Source organism: Bufo gargarizans, chromosome 7, assembly GCF_014858855.1.
Source record: "Bufo gargarizans isolate SCDJY-AF-19 chromosome 7, ASM1485885v1, whole genome shotgun sequence".
NCBI classification, from domain to species: Eukaryota; Metazoa; Chordata; class Amphibia; order Anura; family Bufonidae; genus Bufo; species Bufo gargarizans.
This window is the reverse complement of record NC_058086.1, coordinates 36,390,051-36,417,017: the sequence shown is the minus strand read 5'-3', so window position 1 is coordinate 36,417,017 and position 26,967 is coordinate 36,390,051. Positions and strand designations below refer to the sequence as shown.

General features: G+C 42.2%; 1 protein-coding gene and 1 long non-coding RNA gene across 2 annotated transcripts; both read left to right on the top strand.

Moving 5' to 3' along the window:
* LOC122943392 lies at positions 1-21,646 on the top strand. Its single transcript, XR_006390862.1, has 3 exons — positions 1-137; positions 9,725-9,781; positions 21,081-21,646. It is a non-coding gene; the product is annotated as an uncharacterized LOC122943392 (long non-coding RNA).
* LOC122943391 (receptor of activated protein C kinase 1-like) lies at positions 13,357-14,469 on the top strand. Its single transcript, XM_044301091.1, is given in 2 exon segments — positions 13,357-13,380; positions 13,382-14,469. Coding segments are annotated over 2 exon segments (954 nt in total). The 3' UTR covers positions 14,312-14,469.
* Positions 21,647-26,967: the final 5,321 nt, after the last annotated feature.

The window sequence follows — 26,967 nt, the reverse complement described above, 5'->3', positions numbered from 1 at the left end:
GTTCTAGTCCTCATGGCCTATCATGTTCTGGATATCCAGCAGTCGTATTCCGTCCAATGGACCCTTACTTATATCTTATTTCTTAGAAAGCTGCCCGACAATGAAAAGAAATTTACAGATCTGATCAATCATCTGACGTGAGTTGTAACTTAGCTTTTCTAGACTTCTGACTAATTAATGGAGAAAGAGGGTAGATTAATGTACACTGTACCTGCCATCTGTAAAACGGGGGAAGCTGGGTGATATCTATGAATTATCTATCTATGAATTATCTATCTATCTATCTATCTATCACTCTCTACATCTCTATTTCTGTATCTATCTGTCTGTCTATATATATCTATTATCTGTCTGTCTAACTATTTATCTATCGATTGACCTATCTATTTATATATTAATCTATCTTTCCATTTATCTACTGATCTGTCTATCTATTATCTATTTCTATCTACATCTCAATTTCTGTATCTATCTATCTATCTATCTATCTATCTATCTATTATCTATCTATTATCTGCCTGTCTATCTATCTAGCTATTTATCTTATGATCTATCTGTCTATCTGTATATCCATCATCTATCTTTCTAGCATATATAACTGAAAACCAACAAAAGATGAATGGGTCACTCAATAACCAAAACACGTGTTTTGCTTATTGAGTGACCCATTCATCTTTTGTTGGTTTTCTCTGATATGTTCAGGTGTGGGTCCTGGATATTTGTCTTGGGCTTTATATAGGTTTCTTATCCTCTATCACTGTCTACATCTCTATTTCTGTATCTGTCTATCTACAGTGGATATCAAAAGTCTACACACCCCTGTTAAAATGTCAGGTTTCTGTGATGTAAAAAAAAGAGACAAAGATAATACATTTCAGAACTTTTTCCACCTTTAATGTGACCTATAAACTGTACCACTCAATTGAAAAGCAAACTGAAATCTTTTAGGTGGAGGGAAGAAAAAAAAAACTAAAATAAGGTGGTTGCATAAGTGTGCGCACCCTCTTATAACTGGGGATGTAGCTGTATTCAGAATTAAGCAATCACATTCAGAATCCTGTTAAATAGGAGTCAGCATACACCGGCCATCATTTAAAGTGCCTCTGATTAACCCCAAATAAAGTTCAGCTGCTCCAGTTGGTCTTTTCTGAAAATTTCTTAGTTGCATCCCACAGCAGAAGCCATGGTCCACAGAAAGCTTCCAAAGCATCAGAGGGATCTCATTGTTAGAAGGTATCAGTCAGGAGAAGGGTACAAAAGAATTTCCAAGGCATTAGATATACCATGGAACACAGTGAAGACCGTCATCATCAAGTGGAGAAAATATGGCACAACAGTGACATCACCAAGAACTGGACGTCCCTCCAAAATTGATGAAAAGACGAGAAGAAAACTGGTCTGGGAGGCGACCAAGTGGCCTACAGCAACATTAAAGGAGCTGCAGGAATATCTGGCAAGTCCTGGCTGCGTGGTACATGTGACAACAATCTCCCGTATTCTTCATATGTCTGGGCTATGGGGTAGAGTGGCAAGACGAAAGCCTTTTCTTACGAAGAAAAACATACAAGTCAGGCTACATTTTGCAAAAACACATCTGAAGTCTCCCAAAAGCATGTGGGAAAAGGTGTTATGGTCTGATGAAACCAAGGTTGAACTTTTTGGCCATAATTCCAAAAGATATGTTTGGCCCAAAAACAACACTTGCACATCACCAAAAGAACACCATACCCACAGTGAAGCATGGTGGTGGCAGCATTATGCCAAGTGGCTGTTTTTCTTCAGCTGGAACTGGGGCCTTAGTTAAGCTAGAGGGAATTATGAACAGTTCCAAATACCGGTCAATATTGGCACAAAACCTTCAGGCTTCTGCTAGAAAACTGAACATGAAGAGGAACTTCATCTTTCAGCATGACAACGACCCAAAGCATACATCTAAATCAACAAAGGAATGGCTTCACCAGAAGATGCTTAAAGTTTTGGAATGGCCCAGCCAGAGCCCAGACCTGAATCCGATTGAAAATCTGTGGGGTGATCTGAAGAGGGCTGTGCCCAGGAGATGCCCTCGCAATCTGACAGATTTGGAGTGTTTTTGCCAAGAAGAGTGGGCAAATCTTGCCAAGTCAAAATGTGCCTTGCTGATAGACTCATACCCAAAAAGACTGAGTGCTGTAATAAAATCAAAAGGTGCTTCAACAAAGTATTAGTTTAAGGGTGTGCACACTTATGCAACCATATTATTTTATTTTTATTTTTTTCTTCCCTCTACTTAAAAGATTTCAGTTTGTTTTTCAATTGAGTTGTACAGTTTATAGGTCACATTAAAGGTGGAAAAAATTCTGAAATGATTTGTCTTTGTCTCATTTTTTTACATAACAGAAACCTGACATTTTAACAGGGGTGTGTAGACTTTTTATATCTACTGTATATGTCTGTCGATATCTATTGTATATCTAATTTCTCTCTTAGCATTTTTCTCTCTACATATATATTTTCATTGATCTCATCTAGTCGTCAATCTCCTCAAGTCACTTCTTCTGCACACACACTTTTAATTTACAAAAAATGGATATGGTAAAAAGGTGAATATTCCAACAACCTTGCGACTGACGGACGATAGATAGATAGATAGATAGATAGATAGATAGATAGATGTAGATAGAGATAGATTGTTATTATGCTTATTATATAGTATCCAGATCATACTACCATAGTTACTAGATTGACTTCCAGCACTCATACGGAATGTGAATATGTAAATGGTTAGGGGCGCAGCATGTGTTACTTCCACCTGTGCCCAGGGCCAGGAAACCTCAACATAAAGGCCTATAAATCGGTGACAAGGGTCCTCGTTACTTTCACATCTTCCAGGTATCATCTAAACATTCCTGAGAAGCCATTACAATCTTGCACAATCCTCTGCTCTACAAGTAAATGGCAGATTTAGGTCAGTGAATGGCACAAAACTGGAAATCTATGGAGCAGGGGTATTAGCGTCAGCTGCAATGCTAAATACCCGGAGTATATTCCTAAGATTTAATGCAGTTGTCACATCATTAAGGACGTTTTTTGCTTCATTACCTTAAAGAACAGAGGTGCACAAAATTGCACTTAAATTTAATGATGTAATAATACGCCGCTTTAGAAGAGACATTTGACTGAATATGTTCCATTTTAAGCAGGAAGGAGCATTTACCTTCTCACACAGATGCCTGCACTTTAAGATCTTTCCTGAATAGGAAAATAATAGTTTATATTGCCCAGACGGGAGAAAGGGTGACTGAAGGAAGTAGGAATAAAACACCTACTATAAACAGCACTGGCAATACGTTTATGCCCCCTTCCAAATGCCCGCTCTAGTTTGTAACATACCTAAAGTTTCAGATAAGTTTTCAGATGCGGTAAGCTTATATTGTATACATGAGGGACAGCACTATATCTGACCATTATACAACTTTTTTTTTGCAGTCTTCTCCATTGCGTGCTGCATCTCTAATTCTCAGTTGTCAGCTAGGGATAGCAGATTTTGCTTACTACCTTACTCAAAAACATCCAGAAGCATCATACAGGGAATTATAGATAGTAGTGAGCAGTAATGATGTGAATAAAGCACCTGGGGTGAGATATATAACTTACTATTAGCCACTGAATCATGTCTGCCTCTGTGTCTGCCTGTGTCACAGGGTAATGTGGATAACAGGCACACAAGATAAACAGACAGCATAGGATAACAGTCTAGGCCTAGAAGCTAGTGAGGGAGAGATGGTTACCTCCTAGCAATCCCTAAGTCGCTCCCTGACTCCTGACAGTATGTGCAAACCCTGATGGTGGATGAACATATGCACACGTACCTAGTCCCTGCTAATAATGTAGCAATCCTAGATTTGGGAACGGGGAACGAGACTGCCGGTACCTTCCACAATGAAGGGGCCAGTGTCTCCCTGAGACCTAGACTGACAAAAACAATAGAGATCAAAATTGGAACTTAGCTTGGGAAGAGAGAGGAAGAAGGGATCCACAAGCAACCAGCAGGAACTCCAGAAGAAAATATCAACCGCATGGTGAGAAGTCAGAGGCAGACTGAAATAGAGCCTCTAACCAGCAAATGAGCCGAACCTGTGGAGAGGTGGGATCCCGCCCACAACAACAACCTGAAAGGAAACAACTAGAACCTGTCAGATAGACTCACGTGCAGCAAGTCTATCTGATCTCCTCAGATCTCTCACAGGGCCAGCAGTGACAGCCTGTTTCTCTCTGTACTTCCTCTCCTCCTCCCCCTTCCCCACTCCATAGACCTCTATGGGATAATGTAATCAGATTTTTCAGTTAGCAGGCAGCCCATCTTAGTCTCACAAGACAGTCTGCTTACAAATTTCAGACAGAATGTTAAATTAGAAAAGGTGGGAAGAAGAAAACAGCTGAAAGCTCTAAAATGAGACATTTTTCTCTTGTAAGATATATTACAAAGTTTCTGGTATTCACCTATAATATTGATTTATGCTAAGTTGTGTGAAAGTACAGTAACTATTTAAGGCTCCATTCACACGTTGCGGAACGGATGCGGACCCATTCATTCTCTATGGGGATGGAATGGATGCAGACAGCACACAGTGTTCTGTCCGCATCCGCATTTCCAGAGCGCGCCGCCGATCTTCCAGTCCGCAGCTCCGGAAAAAAGTAGAACATGTCCTATTCTTGTCCGCAATTGCGGACAAGAATAGGCATTTCCATGGGGGTGCCGGCCGGGTGTATTGCGGATCCGCAATGCACTACGGACGTGTGAATGTACCCTAAAGGGGTAATAGTCTATCTTTTAAGTCAGCATTAAAGGGCCAGGGGTGACCAATGCATCCTGAGGGCATCACATTTTCAGAGAGAGCTGAGCCTCTAGGTGTAACGGCAATGCCCCCGTTGCTCCTAGAGGCTCATTTGCATATATTAAAACTTCATTTTTCTCAGTAATGAGGGCACATATGAACATGGGACCAACACAGATGCCTTCCGCTGCCAAGCGCACATGTAACAGGTCAGCCAGCTTCACAGGTACAAATCTGCTGACGAATACCCTTTAACCACTTCAACCCCGCTAGCTGAAACCCCCTTAATGACCAGGCCACTTTTTACACTTCTGCACTACACTACTTTCACCGTTTATTGCTCGGTCATGCAACTTACCACCCAAATGAATTTTACCTCCTTTTCTTCTCACTAATAGAGCTTTCATTTGGTGGTATTTCATTGCTGCTGACATTTTTACTTTGTTTGTTATTAATAGAAATTTAACAATTTTTTTTGCAAAAAAATGACATTTTTCACTTTCAGTTGTAAAATTTTGCAAAAAAAATGACATCCATATATAAATTTTTCGCTAAATTTATTGTTCTACATGTCTTTGATAAAAAAAAAAACGTTTGGGTAAAAAAAAATGGTTTGGGTAAAAGTTATAGCGTTTACAAACTATGGTACAAAAATGTGAATTTCCGCTTTTTGAAGCAGCTCTGACTTTCTGAGCACCTCATGTTTCCTGAGGTTCTACAATGGCCAGACAGTAGAAAACCCCCACAAATGACCCCATTTCGGAAAGTAGACACCCTAAGGTATTCACTGATGGGCATAGTGAGTTCATCGAACTTTTTATTTTTTGTCACAAGTTAGCGGAAAATGATGATTATTTTTTTTTTCCTACAAAGTCTCATATTCCACTAACTTGTGACAAAAAATAAAAACTTCCATGAACTCACTATGCCCATCACAAAATACCTTGGGGTGTCTTCTTTCCAAAATGGGGTCACTTGTGGGGTAGTTATACTGCCCTGGCATTCTAGGGGCCCAGATGCGTGAGAAGAAGTTCGCAATCAAAATCTGTAAAAAATGACCGGTGAAATCCGAAAGGTGCTCTTTGGAATGTGTGCCCCTTTGCCCACCTAGGCTGCAAAAAAGTGTCACACATCTGGTATCGCCGTACTCAGGAGAAGTTGGGGAATGTGTTTTGGTGTGTCATTTTACATATACCCATGCTGGGTGAGAGAAATATCTTGGCAAAAGACAACATTTCCCATTTTTTTATACAAAGTTGGCATTTGACCAAGATATTTATCTAACCCAGCATGGGTATATGTAAAATGACACCCCAAAACACATTGCCCAACTTCTCCGGAGTACGGCGATACCAGATGTGTGACACTTTTCTGCAGCCTAGGTGGGCAAAGGGGCACACATTCCAAAGAGCACCTTTAGGATTTCACCGGTCATTTTTTACAGATTTTGATTTCAAACTACTTCGCACACATATGGGCAGTATAACTACGCCACAAGTGACCCCATTTTGGAAAGAAGACACCCCAAGGTATTCCGTGAGGGGCATGGCGAGTTCCTAGAATTTTTAATTTTTTGTCACAAGTTAGTGACATATGAGATTTTGTAAGAAAAAAAAAAAAAAGAAAATCATCATTTTTTCCGCTAACTTGTGACAAAAAAAAATAAAAATTCTGGGAACTCGCCATGCCCCTCACGGAATACCTTGGGGTGTCTTCTTTCCAAAATGGGGTCACTTGTGGGGTAGATATACTGCCCTAGCATTCTAGGGGCCCTAATGTGTGATAAGTAGTTTGAAATCAAAATGTGTAAAAAAATGACCTGTAAAATCCTAAAGGTGCTCTTTGGAATGTGTGCCCCTTTACCCACCTAGGCTGCAGAAAAGTGTCACACATCTGGTATCGCCGTACTCCGGAGAAGTTGGGCAATGTGTTTTGGGGTGTCATTTTACATATACCCATGCTGGGTTAGATAAATATCTTGGTCAAATGCCAACTTTGTATAAAAAAATGGGAAATGTTGTCTTTTGCCAAGATATTTCTCTCACCCAGCATGGGTATATGTAAAATGACACACCAAAACACATTCCCCAACTTCTCCTGAGTACGGCGATACCAGATGTGTGACACTTTTTTGCAGCCTAGGTGGGCAAAGGGGCACACATTCCAAAGAGCACCTTTCGGATTTCACCGGTCATTTTTTACAGATTTTGATTGCGAACTTCTTCTCACGCATCTGGGCCCCTAGAATGCCAGGGCAGTATAACTACAAAAAAGTGTCACACATGTGGTATCGCCGTACTCAGGAGAAGTTGGGGAATGTGTTTTGGGGTGTCATTTTACATATACCCATGCTGGGTGAGAGAAATATCTTGGCAAAAGACAACTTTTCCCATTTTTTTTATAAAAGTTGGCATTTGACCAAGATATTTATCTCACCCAGCATGGGTATATGTAAAATGACACCCCAAAACACATTCCCCAACTTCTTCTGAGTACGGCGATACCACATGTGTGACACTTTTTTGCAGCCTAGATGCGCAAAGGGGCCCAAATTCCTTTTAGGAGGGCATTTTTAGACCTTTGGATCCCAGACTTCTTCTCACGCTTTAGGGCCCCTAAAAAGCCAGGGCAGTATAAATACCCCACATGTGACCCCATTTTGGAAAGAAAACACCCCAAGGTATTCAATGAGGGGCATGGCGAGTTCATAGAATTTTTTTTTTGGGGCACAAGTTAGCGGAAATTGATTTTTTATTTTTTTTCTCACAAAGTCTCCCTTTCCGCTAACTTGGGACAAAAATGTAAATCTTTCATGGACTCAATATGCCCCTCACGGAATACCTTGGGGTGTCTTCTTTCCGAAATGGGGTCACATGTGGGGTATTTATACTGCCCTGGCATTTTAGGGGCCCTAAAGCGTGAGAAGAAGTCTGGAATATAAATGTCTAAAAAATGTTACGCATTTGGATTCCGTGAGGGGTATGGTGAGTTCATGTGAGATTTTATTTTTTGACACAAGTTAGTGGAATATGAGACTTTGTAAGAAAAAATAAAATAAAAAAATTCCGCTAACTTGTCTGAATGGAGCCTTACAGGGGGGGTGATCAATGACAGGGGGGTGATCAGGGAGTCTATATGGATGATCACCCCCCTGTCATTGATCACCCCCCTGTAAGGCTCCATACAGACGTCCGTATGATTTTTACGGATCCACGGATACATGGATCGGATCCGCAAAACACATACGGACGTCTGAATGGAGCCTTACAGGGGGATGATCAATGACAGGGGGTGATCAGGGAGTGTATATGAGGTGATCACCAACCTGTCATTGATCACCCCCCTGTAAGGCTCCATTCAGACATCCGTATGTGTTTTGCGGATCCGATCCATGTATCCGTGGATCCGTAAAAATCATACGGACGTCTGAATGGAGCCTTACAGGGGGGTGATCAATGACAGGGGGGTGATCAATGACAGGGGGTGATCAGGGAGTGTATATGAGGTGATCACCCCCCTGTAAGGCTCCATTCAGACGTCTGTATGTGTTTTGCGGATCCGATCCATGTATCCGTGGATCTGTAAAAATCATACGGACGTCTGAATGGAGCCTTACAGGGGGGTGATCAATGACAGGGGGGTGATCAATGACAGGGGGGTGATCAGGGTGTCTATATGGGTGATCACCCCCCTGTAAGGCTCCATTCAGACGTCCGTATGCGTTTTGCGGATCCAATCCATGTATCCGTGGATCCGTAAAAATCATACGGATGTCTGAATGGAGCCTTACAAGGGGGTGATCAATGACAGGGGGGTGATCAATGACAGGGGGGTGATCAATGACAGGGGGGTGATCAGGGTGTCTATATGGGTGATCACCCCCCTGTAAGGCTCCATTCAGACATCCGTATGCGTTTTGCGCATCCGATCCATGTATCCGTGGATCCGTAAAAATCATACGGACGTCTGAATGGAGCCTTACAGGGGGTGATCAATGACGGGGGTGATCAGGGAGTCTATATGGGTGATCACCCCTCTGTCATTGATCACCCCCCTGTAAGGCTCCATTCAGACGTCCATATGCATTTTGCGGATCCGATCCATGTATCCGCGGATCCGTAAAAATCATACGGACCTCTGAATGGAGCCTTACAGGGGGGTGATCAATGACAGGGGGGTGATCAATGACAGGGGGGTGATCAGGGGTGATCAGTGGTTCATAAAGTGTTAATAAGTGACAGGGGGGGGTGTAGTGTAGTGGTGTTTGGTGCTACTTTCCTGAGCTGCCTGTGTCCTCTGGTGGTCAATCCAAACAAAAGGGACCACCAGAGGACCAGGTAGCAGGTATATTAGACACTGTTATAAAAACAGCGTCTAATATACCTGTTAGGGGTTAAAAAAATCACATCTCCAGCCTGTCAGCGAACGATCGCCGCTGGCAGGCTGGAGATCCACTCGCTTACCTTCCGTTCCTGTGAGCATGCGCGCGTTCACAGGAAATCTCGGCTATCGCGAGATGACGCACGGATGCGTCCAGGAGGAGTTAATCAACCACCTTCCGGACGCATCTGTGCGTTAGGCGGTCCGGAGGTGGTTAATGTTAGGGTATTGAACTTAGTAGCCCAGACCCCTAACTACAGTGCTCCAATTGGACAAAAAAGTAACAACGTCTCCATGTGTGATGATCCTGTTTCCATATCCATAACACATGTGCAAGCAGAATCGAAAGGAGGAAGGAGGGGGGGGGTTTGCAACAATGGAAGAACATACTGTCTTATTTCCACCAGAGATAAACACCAGCCAGGGCAGTGATGGACAAGATGGATGATTCTCCCATTTCTTAAAGTGTTCCTGCTGCTGTAATTTACAGACACTTTATCATGTGCACTAAAGTGGTGTCTCACCCACAGGATAAATCAAGGAAAGCAGAGAGCAGCCAGGCGGAACAATCTGACTTTGAAAAGAGGGTAAGTCATTCCGTCTTTCTACACGTCCCAGTTAGGTAGATTGACTTGTACCTACTAATTACTGCTGGAACAATATGCGGTTGGTGGAAATTGAAAGGTAACCTTAATATAAACTGTTGATAAATGGGACACCTTACAGCTGTGTGTGACAGATAAGTACAAGGGAACGTACAAGATAAGGCGGCCAAAAACAATTTTCGTTGTGATTTTTTATTTTTTTGCCATCAGCAATGGATTCTTTTATATATAATGGTTCAAGAAATAGGCAGAAGCTTCTTCTAACCAACAGCAAGATGAAGGAAATGACTGAAAGCTAAGCAATAACACTGATAGTGTCTTAGCAGCAGTATAAGACAGCATTCACACAGGGAGTCGGGAGAAAACCATCAAATATTGCATCTAAAACCAGACTTTAACCATAGAGCAAATATACATGTAAAATCAATGTCAAAAGAATTAAAGGACATTTCCATCCAAAATGTGTTTTTTTTTTAAATCACTATTCATATATAATAAAAAAAATCTGAGTATTATTTTCTTTCATTTTGAGGGCACTATGCTATTGGACATTGCATACAAAATATTGTCTTTCTATAGAGATAAAAAGAAATGATAAGGTTTCCTAGATTCATAGGTAATGCATTGTTAGTTTACTGCTGCTGTGAGGGGAAGATTGTATCTTCTGGGTAATCCTTGTGATAATAGTAGGCATAGAATTGGGATAACATTATGACAGTTCTATTGTTCTTCTGATTGGCCTAGATAAAGATGCCTAAAGAAGAGCATCACATTGATCGTGTGTAAAGTGTGATGCTCTAGAGTCATTACAGGGCAAAGAGGAAGTTACTGAGCCAGGACAGGAAGTGGAATACAAAAAACTATGCACCCAATTTTTATTTAAAGGGGTTGTCCCCATTTTCACCCCGGCATCCCCCCTGACTTGAACAGCTAAGCAGTTCATGCTCCGATGCTCTCCTTTGACCTGTGCTAAATCGCGCAGGTCAAAGGCATTTTCTGGAGTTCCAGTGACGAACCAGGCTCTCCATAGGGCTGCCAGGAAGCCCAGTGACATCACCGGCACTGATAGGCGGGCTTTAGCGCTGTCCTAGCCTGTAAAACGGCTAGGGCAGGCAGCGCTAAAGCCCTCTCATCAGAGCAAATTGTGACCATAAAGTAATAACCTTCCAATTGTAATTCAAAAGAGTGGTTTTTCAGGGAGGAACAAAAATACCAAACTTCAAAAAAAGCTAAATTTTGCCAACTAAGAGAGGCCATAGGCCTAACTAACTGGGACAAAGTCCTGAAAATAAAAATACAGCCACAAAATGGGATATTTTTAAAAGCATCCTAAAATCTAATTGTGAGAGGTACATACCTTATGGGAATAAAAGGTTAAGGAACAAGATAAAAATAATGTGGATAAATAGAACTGTAAAAAAAAAAGCAATAAATGACAAAAAGAAAGCCTTTAAATCACTAAAACAGGAGGGTAGTGATAAAGCACTGACAAACTATAAGGAAACTAATAGAATTTGTAAAAAAACAAATAAAAGCAGCCAAACTAGAGACCGAGAGATTAGTTGCCAAAGAGAGCAAAATTAACCCTAAAATGATGTTCTTCAATTATATAAATGGTAAAAAGTATAAATCTGAAGGTGTCAGCCCTCTACAGAGTGATGAGGAGGAGTTGCAGAGAGCGATGAGGAGAAATCAAAGCTATTAAATATTTTTTTCTCCACTGTATTCACTGAAGAAAATAAACTGTCAGATGAAATGCAGAATGTAAAAGTAAATTCCCAATAAAAAAAAGTGTCCTGTCTGACCCAGGAAGAAGTACAGTGGAGTCTTAGAAAGATTAAAATAGACAAATCGCTAGAACCAGATGGCATACACACCCGTAAGTAATGTCATAGCCAGACCTTTATTTATGATATTTACAGACTCTATACTGACAGGAAGTGTTCCACGGGATTGGCACATAGCAAATGTGGTGCCAATATTCAAACGGGTCCAAAAACAGAGCCCGGAGACTATAGGCCGGTAAGTTTAACATCTGTTGTGGGTAAACTGTTTGAAGGTTTTCTCTATCTTGGAGTACGTCAATGAAAATAAGCAAATAACCCCATATCAGCATGGCTTCATGAGGGATCGGTCATGTCATACTAATTTAATCAGTTTCTATGAGGAGGTAAGTTCTAGACTTGACATCAGCGAATCAATGGATGTCGTATATCTGGACTTCTCCAAAGCATTTGACACTGTACCACATAAAAGGTTAGTATATAAAATGAGAATGCTCGGACTGGGAGAAAACGTCTGTATATGGGTAAGTAACTGGCTGAGTGATAGAAAACAGAGGGTGGTTATTAACGGTACACACTAGGATTGGGTCACTGTCACTAGTGGGGTACCTCAGGGGTCAGTATTGGGCCCTATTTTCCTCAATATATTTATTAATGATCTTGTAGAAGGCTTGCACAGTAAAATATAATTTTTTGCAGATGACACTAAACTGTGTAAAGTAATTAACACGGAAGAGGATAGTATACAGCTACAGATGGATCTGGGTAGATTAGAGGCTTGGACAGAGAAGTGGAAGATGAGGTTTAACACAAATGTAAGGTTATGCACATGGGAAGGAATAATGCAAGTCACCAGTACATACTAAATGGTAAAACACTGGGTAACACTGACATGGAAAAGGACCTAGGAACTTTAGTGAACAGCAAACTAAGCTGTAGAAACCAGTGTCAGGCAGCTGCTGCCAAGGCCAATAAGATAATGGGTTGCATCAAAAAAGGCATAGATGCCCGTGATAAGAACATAGTCCTACCACTTTATAAATCACTAGTCAGACCACACATGGAGCACTGTGTACAGTTCTGGGCTCCTGTGAACAAGACAGACATAGCAGAGCTGGAGAGGGTTCAGAGGAGGGCAACTAAAGTATAAAACAGTATCCAGAAAGATTATTAACATTAGGGTTATTCACTTTCGAAAAAAGACGACTGAGGGGATATCTAATAACTATATATAAATATATCAGGGGTCAGTACAGAGATCTCTCCCATCATCTATTCATTCCCAGGACGGTGACTGTGACGAGGGGACATCCTCTGCGTCTGGAGGAAAGAAGGTTTGTACACAAACATAGAAGAGGATTCTTTACGGTAAGAGCAGTGAGACTATGGAACTCTCTGCCTGAGGAGGTGGTGATGGTGAGAACAATAAAGGAATTCAAGAGGGGCCTGGATGTATGTCTGGAGTGTAATAATATTACAGGCTATAGCTACTAGAGAGGGGTCGTTGATCCAGGGAGTTATTCTGATGCCTGATTGGAGTCGGGAAGGAATCTTTTTCCCCTTAAGTGAGGAAAATTGGCTTCTACCTCACAGTTTTTTTTTTTGCCTTTCTCTGGATCAACTTGCAGGATAACCTGAAGATGAAAACTATTTTTTACAGACAATTATTTAAAAGAGGAAGTGGCGCTTTTTTTTTTCCGGTCTCTTTAGAGCCGCCAGACTCAATCGCCCTCCATCCTCCGCCGGTGGAGCGTCCCCGAACAGCTTCTAATCATGACCGAGCAGATGACCCTTCGGGGGGACCCTTAAGGGTCACAATGGTTGGGTTACCCAAATCGCGACCACCCCACAGTTCCCGGACATGATCCTCAGCTCTTCCCGGGACAAGACTGTCATCATGTGGAAGCTGACTCGTGATGAGACCAACTATGGAGTCCCTCAGCGCGCCCTGCGTGGTCACTCCCACTTTGTCAGTGACGTCGTCATCTCCTCTGATGGGCAGTTCGCCCTGTCTGGTTCCTGGGACGGAACACTGAGGCTGTGGGATCTTACCACTGGCACAACCACAAGGCGATTTGTGGGTCACACAAAGGATGTTCTCAGCGTGGCCTTCTCCGCCGACAACCGTCAGATCGTGTCAGGTTCCCGAGATAAGACCATCAAGCTGTGGAACACTCTGGGAGTGTGCAAATACACAGTGCAGGAAGAATCTCACTCTGAATGGGTTTCTTGCGTCCGTTTCTCACCCAACAGCAGCAATCCCATCATTGTTTCCTGTGGCTGGGACAAGATGGTGAAGGTCTGGAATTTGGCCAACTGCAAACTGAAGACCAACCACATTGGCCACAGTGGCTACCTGAACACTGTCACTGTGTCTCCTGATGGGTCACTGTGCGCCTCTGGAGGCAAGGATGGACAGGCCATGCTGTGGGATTTGAATGAAGGCAAACACCTGTACACCCTGGACAGTGGTGATGTCATCAACGCTCTCTGCTTCAGCCCCAACCGCTACTGGCTGTGCGCCGCCACAGGGCCAAGCATCAAGATCTGGGATCTGGAAGGCAAGATCATTGTAGATGAACTGAAACAGGAGGTGATCAGTACGAGCAGCAAAGCTGAGCCCCCACAGTGTACTTCTCTGGCCTGGTCAGCAGATGGACAGACGCTCTTCGCTGGATACACAGACAACTTGATCCGAGTCTGGCAAGTCACCATTGGGACCCGTTAAGATGTTTTCTGGAAACAGGAAAATGGAGACATTTCAGTTGTAATGTTACTGCCTGATACTACTTGTGCAGTATGGAGTCATCTTACCATGCCAGCCTATGACTCTAATAAAAAAAAAATTGCTATAAAACTATAAAAAAAAAATATAAAAAAAGAGGAAGTGGCAAATCTTCTAGAGCAACCTTCAGGATGTATGGAGTCATAATAGAGCATCCATATCAAGCCCATTATACTCTCTTTATACAGCAACATAAAGTAATATGATGCTATACAACATAATCATACTAGGTTGCCCTACAGAGTCATGTGCATGGCCATATTATGGCTCCATCCAGCCTTCACACTGTACACATCCATGAAAGCTCAGGCACTCATGGACTACTGTACCTCTGTATGCTTCCCGAATCATATAGAGATTCACAAGGTTTTCTTTCTGCTGGATTCTTTAGGAAAAAAATGCATCCCATATTATGGTGATATTCTCCACTAGACACATTGTTTCTTTCTGATATACAGAACCCCAGGGAGCCTCATATTGGAGTCCCTTTGGTTTCCTAGTACTGAGCTGCAGGGCACTCCATGTGCTGCCATACAACCTCCTGCATATGGCTATCATTTGCATGAAAACAAATAGCATGTTTTCCTACTTTTCGAAAAATCTTAGAAATAAAAAAAAACACAATAGCCTGAAATTTTTAGTATATTTTTCAATATGTGAATTTATTAGCATCTTTTCCTTTTTTTTCTTATATTATATATACAGTCAGGTCCATAAATATTGGGACATCGACATAATTCTATTTTTTTTTTGCTCTATACACCACCACAATGGATTTGAAATGAAACGAACAAGATGTGCTTTACCTGCAGACTGTCAGCTTTAATTTGAGGGGATTTGCATCCAAATCAGGTGAACGGTGCAGGAATTACAACAGTTTGCATATATGCCTCCCACTTGTTAAGGGGCCAAAAGTAATGGGACAATTGGCTTCTCAGCTGTTCCATGGCCAGGTGTGTGTTATTCCCTCATTATCCCAATTACAAGGAGCAGATAAAAGGTCCAGAGTTCATTTCAAGTGTGCTATTTGCATTTGGAATCTGTCACTGTCAACTCTCAAGATGAGATCCAAAGAGCTGTCACTATCAGTAAAGCGAGCCATCATTAGGCTGAAAAAACTGAATAAACCCATCAGGGAGATAGCAAAAACATTAGGCATGGCCAAAACAACTGTTTCGAACATTCTTAAAAAGAAGGAACGCACCGGTGAGCTCAACACCAAACGACTCGGAAGACCACGGAAAACAACTGTGGTGGATGACCGAAGAATTCTTTCCCTGGTGAAGAAAACACCCTTCACAACAGTTGGCCAGATCAAGAACATTCTCCAGGAGGTAGGTGTGTGTGTGTGTCATAGTCAACAATCAAGAGAAGACTTCACCAGAGTGAATACAGAGGGTTCACCACAAGAAGTAAACCATTGGTGAGCCTCAAAAACAGGAAGGTCAGATTAGAGTTTGTCAAACGACATCTAAAAAAGCCTTCACAGTTCTGGAACAACATCCTATGGACAGATGAGACCGAAATCAACTTGTACCAGAGTAATTGGAAGAGTCCTAACCTCAGTATCTGAGGAAAGGGATTTAGGGATCATTATTTCAGAAGACTTAAATGTAGGCAGACAATGTCATAGAGCAGCAGGAAATGCTAGCAGAATGTTTGGGTGTATAGGGAGAGGCATTACCAGTAGACAGAGGGGGGCGCTCATGCCGCTCTACAGAGCACTAGTGAGACCTCATTTGGAGTATTGTGCTCAGTCCTGGAGACCATATCTCCAGAAGGATATTGATACTCTGGAGAGAGTTCAGAGAAGAGCTACTAAACTGGTCCATGGATTGCAGGATAAAACTTACCAGGAAAGATTAAAGGACCTTAACATGTAGAGCTTGGAAGAAAGATGAGACAGAGGGGAGATGAGAGAAACTGCTAAATACATAAAGGGAATCAACAAGGTAAAAGAGGAGAGAATATTTAAAAGAAGAAAAACTGCTACAAGAGGACATAGTGTTAAATTAGAGGGGCAAATGTTTAAAAGTAATATCAGGAAGTATTACTTTACTGAGAGAGTAGTGGATACATGGAATAGCCTTCCTGCAGAAGTGGTAGCTGCAAATACAGTGAAGGAGTTTAAGCATGCATGGGATAGGCATAAGGCCATCCTTCATATAAGATAGGGCCAGGGGCTATCCATAGTATTCAGTATATTGGGCAGACTAGATGGGCCAAATGGTTCTTATCTGCCGACACATTCTATGTTTCTATGTATGGAGGAGGATACCACCTCATCAGTGAAGCATGGTGGTGGTAGTGTCATGGCGTGGGCATGTATGGCTGCCAATGGAACTGGTTCTCTTGTATTTATGGATGATGTGACTGCTGACAAAAGCAGCAGGATGAATTCTGAAGTGTTTCGGGCAATATTATCTGCTCCTATTCAGCCAAATGCTTCAGAACTCATTGGACGGCGCTTCACAGTGCAGATGGACAATGGCCCAAAGCATACTGCAAAAGCAACCAAAGAGCTTTTTAAAAGAAAGAAGTGGAATTTTATGCAATGGCCAAGTCAATCACCGGACCTGAATCCGATTGAGCTGCATTTCACTTGCTGAAGACAAAACTGAAGGGAAAATGCCCCAAGAATAAGCAGGAACTGAAGACAGTTGCAGTAGAGGCCGGGCAGAGCCTCACCAGGGATGAAACCCAGCGTCTGGTGATGTCTATGTGTTCCAGACTTCAGGCTGTAATTGACTGCAAAGGATCTGCAACCAAGTATTAAAAAGTGAAAGTTTGATTTATAATTATTATTCTGTCCCATTACTTTTGGTTCCTTAATAAGTTGGAGGCACATATGCAAACTGCTGTAATTCCTGCACCGTTCACCTGATTTGGATATAAATACCCTCAAATTAAAGCTGACAGTCTGCAGGTAAAGCAAATGTTGTTCGTTTCATTTCAAATCCATTGTGGTGGTGTATAGAGCCAAGAATGCTAGAATTGTGGCCTAATATTTATGGACCTGACTGTATATATATATATATATATATATATATATACACTCACCTAAAGAATTATTAGGAACACCTGTTCTATTTCTCATTAATGCGATTATCTCCTGAACTCCAAACTGAATGTCAGAATGGGAAAGAAAGGTGGGCTACAACAGCAGAAGACCCCACCGGGTACCACTCATCTCCATTACAAATAGGAAAAAGAGGCTACAATTTGCACGAGCTCACCAAAATTGGACTGTTGAAGACTGGAAAAATGTTGTTGTTACCACTGTGCAGGCTGGTGGTGGTGGTGTAATGGTGTGGGGGATGTTTTCTCGGCAAACTTTAGGCCCCTTAGTGCCAATTGGCCATCGTTTAAATGCCACGGGCTACCTGAGCATTGTTTCTGACCATGTCCATCCCTTCATGACCATCATGTACCCATCCTCTGATGGCTACTTCCAGCAGGATAATGCACCATGTCACAAAGCTCGAATCATTTCAAATTGGTTTCTTGAACATGACAATGAGTTCACTGTACTAAAATGGCCCCACAGTCACCAGATCTCAACCCAATAGAGCATCTTTGGGATGTGGTGGAACGGGAGCTTCGTGCCCTGGATGTGCATCCCTCAAATCTCCATCAACTGTAAGATGCTATCCTATCAATATGGGCCAACATTTCTAAAGAATGCTATCAGCACCTTGTTGAATTAATGCCACGAAGAATTAAGGCAGTTCTGAAGGCAAAAGGGGGTCCAACACCGTATTAGTATGGTGTTCCTAATAATTCTTTAGGTGAGTGTGTATATATATTGTAGGAGATTCCCCGGAATAATAATGGACGGACGATACGTGCCACCAGAGGTCCTGGCCTCGGTGGAGTAAGAACCGGATCATTGCGGTCACAGCGGCGAATGCTGCTGGCGCAGCGTGTCCGGGCCGGTTCTTACTGTTCCCCACGGCCAGCCCAGGTTTTTGGTGGAGCTGGGCCTTTAAAGAACCCAGCCTGCTGATGATGGGGGGGGGGGGTGTCTTGCTGTGCTGGAGATTTACACAGACAGAGTGAGTGCTGGTGAAGGAGAGTCTGGGCGCAGCACACATTGAAGGACAGCCTGGGACCTGTGGTGCTACGAGCCGAAGGGGCTCTGGCCAAAGGGAGACAAAGGCAGGTAGCTTACAAGCCTGCAGAACTGCTGTGGTCTGTCCAAACCAAGGTGACTCAAACCTGCTGTTTATTTTCTATGGAAGGACTTTTGTTCTATGCACTATGTGGATATGCACCTGTGTGGTCTGCACATTGCCTGTTATGCCTTTGGTGTGAATAAAGTCACAGTGTATCACAAAGACTGTCTATGATTGCCTCAATACTGCCGCCGCTACCGTAGCCTACCACGAGCACATCCCCACAATATATATATGTATACAGGTGAAACTCGAAAAATTTGAATAGCGTGCAAAGTTAATTTATTTCAGTAATTGTGAAACTAATATATGAGATAGACTCATTACAGGCAAAGCGAGATATTTCAAGCCTTTACAGCTTATGAAACCCCAAAGTCACAATTTTGAGGTCCCCTTTGCTCAGGGGGTATGGATTCATTAGCTGACTAGAGTGTAAAACTTTGAGCATAGAATATTGAACCTTTTCACAAAATTTTAAGCTGCATTATTGTAATTCCTTTTAATTTGCATAACTGAAATGAATGGACTTTTGCACGATATTAAAATTTTTCGAGTTTCATCTGTATATGCAAATTCTGTAGTATTTTTGAAATAGTGTATATTGTAATAACTGAGATATAACTGGTGGCTGAATGGAAACTTAAAGTGGCCCTGCGAAAAAACTTAAAAGTGTCCCCCTGTTGTAGTTAGGGTTAAATTGGCTGAAGGAGGGGCAATAAATGATCAGATTGTTATGTACCTGGCTGGCGGCGATGAAGAGGCCCCCTGGGCATAGGCCCATCAGGGAAATTTCCCTGTAGGGTCAATGGCCAGTCCACCATTTTTTCATAATTAAAGGGGTTTTCTGGGATTTTATTATTGGTGACCTTAGGATAGGTCATCAATATCAGATTGGCGGGGGGGGGGGGGGGATTTCTGGAGCTTACACCGATTAGCTGTTTGCAGAAGATGCTGGGCGCTGGAACACCAGGAGTTTTGTCAGGAGCCAAAGCACTGGCGATATGATGTTGACAACCTAGCCCAGGGGTCAGCAACATCCGGCGTGCTCCATTTACGTCTATGGGAGTTCTGAGAACCGCAGAGCAAATGTGCATACTGGGAGCCGTATTCACAAAAGCTGCCGAACTGGAGGTTGCGGGCCCCTAACCTAGTCAAAGGATAGATCATCAATAAAGATGAAGTAAATTGATTTGAAACAAAATCGGAATCAAAACTAATTTTGTCAAAATTAGAGTCGTAGGAGACCTCACACTGTCATACGCAAAGTTTAAGTGGGAGCACCTTCGATTCAGGTAGAATCAATTCGGACCAGAATCGGCTAAATCAAACCCAAATTGAATTACGTGCGATTTACTCATCTCTACTCATCAATATTCAAATCCTAAGAACTTTTTTAGAACTTTTAATAGACATTTTTTTTAAATAATTATCTGTATATTTAATTACTGACAGTTTTCCTTTTTTTTTTAAAGGGTTTCTGCTACCTGAATAATGGGTATTAAGCTGGCTGACATTAGCGATAACATAACTATATCAGTGCCATCTCACTGCCTAAAGCCTTTATTGAGAAAAACAAACTTTTATAATATGCTAATTAGCCTCTAGGAGGGGGCGTTGCACCTGCTCCTAGAGGCTCCGTTTGCCCACCTTTTTTTACACCCTTTTTCTCTTGATTGACAGGGCCAGGGAAGCGCTGCTCTCCTCCCGCTGGCCATGTCTGCAGTGTAACGGCGCAGGCACAGTGAGGGAAGGACGCTCGGCGGCTGCTGGCTTCCTCACTGCGCCTGCGCCGAATACTGAACGGCGCGAGATTTACACTGCAGACACTGCCGGCGGGAGGAAAGCAGCGCTGCCCTGGCCCTGTCAATCAAGAGAAAAAGGGCGTGAAGAGAGGTGGGCAAATGGAGCCTCTAGGAGCAGGTTCAACTCCCCCTCCTAGAGGCTAATTAGCATATTATAAAAGTTCGTTTTTTCTCAATAAAACGCTTTAGGCAGTGAGATGGCACTGATATAGTTATGTTCAGCTGACATTAGCACATCGGGACAGAAACCCTTTAACAAAAGAGAGTGCGACTAAACAAGTTCAAAGGTTGTTCTGGCCACCAAAAAAATGAATAATCAGCTAAATGTTTTCTTTTTTAGTTTTATTTATAATATATATATATTATTTATTTTTTTAATCAGGACGAAGATGAAATTCCTAACAACTTTTTACAAAATCTTCAAAAATCCCAACATTACGGCAGAAGCAAAACTGTTGTACAAAGTCCCCTGATGTGTCTTAGTTGAGCTCTTCCTAGGTAAAGACAAAAGAGCATATAATTCAGGAATCCGCTGCTGCCGAACAAAGGATTAAAACCAGACCCCCAGGGACCTAATGCAATCTAACATGTCCAGGAGCATTTTTTAATAACCAAGGAAATTTTTTTTTATTATTATTCTAAGGATATAACAAAAAAATTATATGTCATTCTCTGTACTTTTGTCTGCAATTACTATATTTAATTCATCTACAGAATGTCTTATTTTCCCCACAGGTAACCTCGGTCCAAGGAGCTTTTTGCGTTTTGCAGCACAAAGGAAAACACAACAATTAACGTCACCGGTTCGCACCTAATATAATTTAAGAGTGGTAAAAACCTGTGTTTAGCCGTGCGAATGTCGCAAATTATTGCATCAAAAATAATTAGAATAATGGCCAGAATGCGAACATATATTTTTTTCCTTAAAAATAAGTGATCGGAGCTGTAATTTTGATTACCGTAAATGTGCAAAAAAAAAAAGTTTTGTAAAAGTATTTAAAAAAATGATATGTGGGGCTGTAAGGCTTAGAGAGAGCTGACATTTGTTTTATGGGACTGTCAGTGCTTTATAAAGGTGGAGAACACCCACCACTCAGTATACAGACAGATAGTAACATGAAATCGCTCACATTTATAAAGTGAAGTGTTAAATTAATCTGTCTGAGAACAACTAAAGCCGTGACGACTTAATGAATGCCTTAATTATTACCGTACATGGTATCTGAAGCTGATCATATAGTTTAATGGAACGCTGAGTAAAGATAGGGAGACAATCAAGCAATGCACCCTGCGAAATGTATGCAAATAAACATTTATACTGAATACTGCCAACGGAGAAATGCTTCATAAATTCTTATTTTGAATTCTTTAAAGGGCATCTGTCAGCAGTTTTGTACCTATGACACTGGCTGACCTGTTACATGTGCACTTGGCAGCTGAAGACATCTGTGTTGGTCCTATGTTCATATGTGCCCTCATTGCTGAGAAAAATTATGTTTTAATATATGCAAATTAGCCTCTAGGAGCAACGGGGGCGTTGCCATTACACCTAGAGGCTCAGCTCTCTCTGTAACTGCCGCGCCCTCTGCACTTTGATTGACAGAGCCAGATGTGATGATGTTCTCACTTTCTTGCCCTGGCAGTTGCAGAAAGAGCAAAGCCTCTTGGTGTAACAGCAACGCCCCCATTGCTCCTAGAGGCTCATTTGCATATATTAAAACTTTTTCTCAGCAATGCGGGCACATATGAACATAGGGCCAATACAGATGGGATGATGTCATCTGATCTTTCAGTGAGCAGGCAGCCCATCTTAGTCTCTAATGTTAGATTAGAAAAGGTGAGAAGAAAACAGCCGATAGCTCTAGAACAAGACATATTTCTCTTGTAAGATATATTACAAAGTTTCTGGTATTCACCTGTAATATTGATTTATGCCAAGTTGTGTGAAAGTACAGAAATTTGAAAGGGTTTTTCAGGATTGAAACTTTATTTATCTTTTAGATCAGAATTAAAAGGCCATGGGTGACCAATGCATTCTGTGGATGTGGCAGTTGCAGAGAGAGCAGAGCTTCTAGGTGTAACAGCAACGCCCCCGTTGCTCCTAGAGTCTCATTTGCATATATTAAAACTTCATTTTTCTCCACAATGCGGGCACATATGAACATGGGACCAACACGGATGCCTTCAGCTGCCAAGTGCACATGTAACAGGTCAGCCAGTTTCATAGGGAAAATACTGCTGACAGATGCCCTTTAATGAACATACACATAGATTATATTGACTGAGCTCTCAGAACAGAGAATGTAGCGACTGAGAACATTAAGTCTCAGCTCTCGCCACGCTGAGAGGGATTTCTAAATCCAGGACCACTTTTTTTAATATTCTCTTTCGATACATAATGCTATTATAATGATTTTATTCATTGGATTATTGCAGTGCAAAAAAAACACTTTATACGAGTATCCTATTTTAATTAAATCAGAAACAATTGTAATGAAACCATTGAGCCATGTACTTTTACATTAGACAGATTGTTCCTATAGGCATTATTTCTGGCTGTCGTAAGGATTGCGGATGGTCTGGGCGAGTTGTTCAATATCGGGAAATACAATGTGATTCCAGCGTCCATTTGAATTCTGATTGTTTGACAAATGTTCCCCGTCATCAGATTTTCCATGTTCAGCTCCTTCTTCTAAATGTATTTCTTTACTTAACAGTTAAATGGAGCGCTGACTACACATGGCTGGAGGTGAGGTTAGACCTGCCTCTAGGCGGCATTTATGTATTCATCATTTTTTTTTTTATTCCAGTTTGAATCATCTCTTCTCAGTATTTTCTGATTCAGGAAAATACGGTTAATAGATGGAGTAGAGGTCAGAAAACGCAACGACTGCAGGCTGCGGAGGCGTAACATGAAGCTCCCGGGCCCCAAGGCAAAATCTATAACAAGGCCCCCACCTGCCATGTGCCATTTCTAATACCAATATCATACTGTATGTGGTAGAGGAGCTTAAAGGGAGCCTGTCACCGGGATTTTGTGTATAGAGCTGAGGACATGGGTTGCTAGGCGGCTAGCACATCCGCAATACCCAGTCCCTATAGCTCTGTGTGCTTTTATTGTGTAAAAAAACGATTTGATACATATGCAAATAACCTGAGATGAGTCCTGTACATGAGATGAATCCAGAGTGAAGGAGCCCAGCACCGCCCCGCATCCTCAGAATCTCCTCCTTGCTCGCCGAGGTCAGAAAGCTAGAGCGCCGTAATCTCGCTGCGTGAGCTAGCGCATGTGCAGTTCCTTCCCTGAGGCTGATGCCAGCACAGGGAAGGAACACTATGACGACACTGCGCATGCGCTAGCTCGTGCATCGCGAGATTACGGCGCTCTATCTTTCTGACGTCGGGGAGCAAGGTTTCTCAAGTAGCTCGGGACCTAACGCTAAACCTACCTGTGCTGTATGGGCAATACCAGGAGCCAGTGGGCAAAGTACAGGCGCACAAGGGCCGACTCACAGCAAACTCCCAGTTACCTCCAGCATGCGGCCATGCTTACAATGGGAGGAGGGAGAGAGCTCTAAGCCCCTGGTATTGCCCATACGGCACAGGTAGGTTTAGCGTTAGGTCCCGAGCTACTTGAGAAACCTTGGCACGGTGCTTGGGCTCAGACATGTCCTCCATAGTAGGATATGTTGGCTACTCTCTCAATTTTACATCAGTATGAGGGTTTAGTAAGACCGCAGAGTGTCCTTGTAAAATGTATTGTTATTTTGTTTGATTGTTTTTCACATCCACACATTTTCTATCCTGTGTAGGATGTAGGATGTCTATTGTGGTACTTGTGGTCCGCTGCAGGCATCCTCCATTGTATGCATTTTTGCTGGGGATTGCCATTAGCAGCGGACCACAAGTGCAGGATCTGCCCCCCCCCCCCCCCAGGTATAGATGCGCCACTGCATATGGGGTTGAGCACTTCTTGTTTTTATTATCACGCCAATTTGTAGTTTATATACAAAATTGAGTCATGGCTGTAAGATCTGGGCTCAGTGGGTTAAAAAAAAAAAAAAACTACTGATCCTCTGCTGTTCTCGTTCCACTGCTGTTCTATACTTCCTGGTCCTGTGTTGACGCAGAAGAAAAATCTGTTCAGCCAATCAGTGACTGAGATGGGTCACTGCTGTGGCCAGTGATTTTTGAGGTACTTCTTCTGTGTCACGACAGGACCAGATAGTAGAAACTAGTGGGATCTGGAGCAGCAGTAGAATGGGAGTGGCAGAGGATCAGTGTGTATTAGTTCTTTTATTTTTAAAATTCACCACCACTAAATTTTTCTCACTAAAAACCCCTTTAAAGGGGTTGTCCCACAAATAATATTCTACGGTTTTCAAACCAGCACCTGGATCTGAATACTTTTGTCATTGCATGTAATTAAAAGTTCAGCAGAGCCACTGAATTATTCAATAAAATGTATCTGTATAGCGCCACCTGCTGTTTGTTATTTTTCTAATTTCTCTGTCCAGCTCACTGAGAAGGAAGCACATGCTCAGCTCCATCCTTCAACTGCCACCAGCTGCAGCAGACAGGGCACGCCTTCTGAAAAGGATACACCCTTAAACTGCCAGATTAAAATAAATCTAGCGGAATAATTGGAGCAATGAATGGGGAGATCTCTGGATCCATGTACGATACAGAACTGGTTCTAGCTTTGTTAGAAAGTGATTGCCATGTATTATATGATGTCTGATTTTAATTTTTTACATCCCTTTTACGTTCTTGCCAGTAACCTCAGAATTGGAAGTACTGTGAGGCTGTGCAAGAAACACCATCCGCAGTGCTGACCGTAAGGGCAGGAAGTAACCTAAAGTTGTGAGCCAACCCCTGCTGGGAGGGGGAGGGGGGGGGGCTATTTTCAATGATCTATGTACCCCAGTGATTGGACCATAGCATCTAGACTAATAGTATTTATAGCTCTTTGTGAAAGCAGATTCTTCATCTCGAGAGCGTTCTGGCATTCTCCGTCCCCTTTTATAAGAAGCACCATGTTAGTACTTATAGCATTAGGAAACACAGAATTACAACAAAATCATTTTGAAGATTAATTCCTAAAGGATAAATACTTTGTTTTTCAGTCCACTTTCTAACCTTTCTAAACGTCTACGACTATCCCTAACCTCCCATATACTGCCCTCTTTGCAGAATCAGCAAACACATGGTCTGCATTAACTTTATCCTCGGCAGCCAGAGAAATCCCAAATAACAACTCCTCAATATTAACCCAAGAAAAAGCTGGCTTTCTGCGGCCTGTTTTCCTGGACTTGTAAAGAACAAAGAGTTTTTTTTTTGCAGAAATAAGCTGATTTCTGAAGGATGGATATAACTGAGTTTCAAGCTTCATCCAAATATCAAGGGAGAGGTGAATTCTGGGTCCCAAACATAACTCTATAAACTACCAATGGATGAAATGTATCCCACACAAAGCAGTTTATGAAAATGCCATCCTCTGTACCTCGCAGGTAGCTGACTCATTCAATTGCTTGAAATCCACTTTCAGAGACCCGGATAAAATGATTTTTCCATAGAAAGTGAGTGGAGGGGGGGGTTGTCGGAGTATGAGAGTCAGATTTCTGGTTTATACATGGGATGAATTTTGTAACATAGTGTAATATGCATTACAGTAATCAGGGAAACTGAGCTGGTGCCAATTACAGGCTCGGTGGCGATGCTCGAGCGGAGAATTCTCATTTCATAATCATTTCTCAGTAAAAGGATCGCTAAGCCTAAAATCTAAGTTTCTGTATATGAAAGACTTACTCGCCGCTCTCTCAAGCACATATAAATAAACGGGCAAAAATCATTTCTAGTGTCCCTCCGGCTATAAACTTCATAGAGTCTTCTACTGGTTCTTAAATTCTAAGGCGCGGTGTAGCATATTTTAATTGGAGATGGAGCACCATTACGCATCGACACTGCTCCGAGGGATATCTTGGAACTCTTGAGACACCGATCCCCTCCTATAATGTTCAATAAATTCTGCTGGTGACTTCCAAGGACTTGTTCACAAGTGACAGATTGCTGAGGACTGCTAAGGTGGAAAATCTTATTGAGCTCCTTTATGCATCGACACTTCTCCGAGGGATGAACCGGAACTCTTGCAAAACAGGACACCCGACACACACACACACACACACCTGCAATGTCAAAACCAGTGCAACAGCACTCTGCGAACACAGAATATATAAACTAATGCTTTACTCACTATGTAAATAGAGGTTCTTGTCAAATATATTTTTATCAGAATCATTTGTGCCCATCCACCACGACAATGTGACCTCTTTTCGATAGGAGCCTATGGTATATGCTTAATCTTTTGGTGCCAGCCGGCTTCCAATGAATTTATGAAAGGGAGGTTTCACATCTTTTCCAAAGGTTGATTTTAATTAGAGTAGCATAAAGCTGAAGCCTGCTCTCCCTTTATTCATTGGAGGGCATTTTGGCACCAAGAAAGGTAAAATACAGAGGGGGCTTAGTATATATGTGGAACCTGCCTTCCCTAAATGCATTGGGAGGCTGGCTGGCACAAAAAGAGGTAGCATTTAGTGTAGGTTCCTGTCCGTAATCAAAAGAG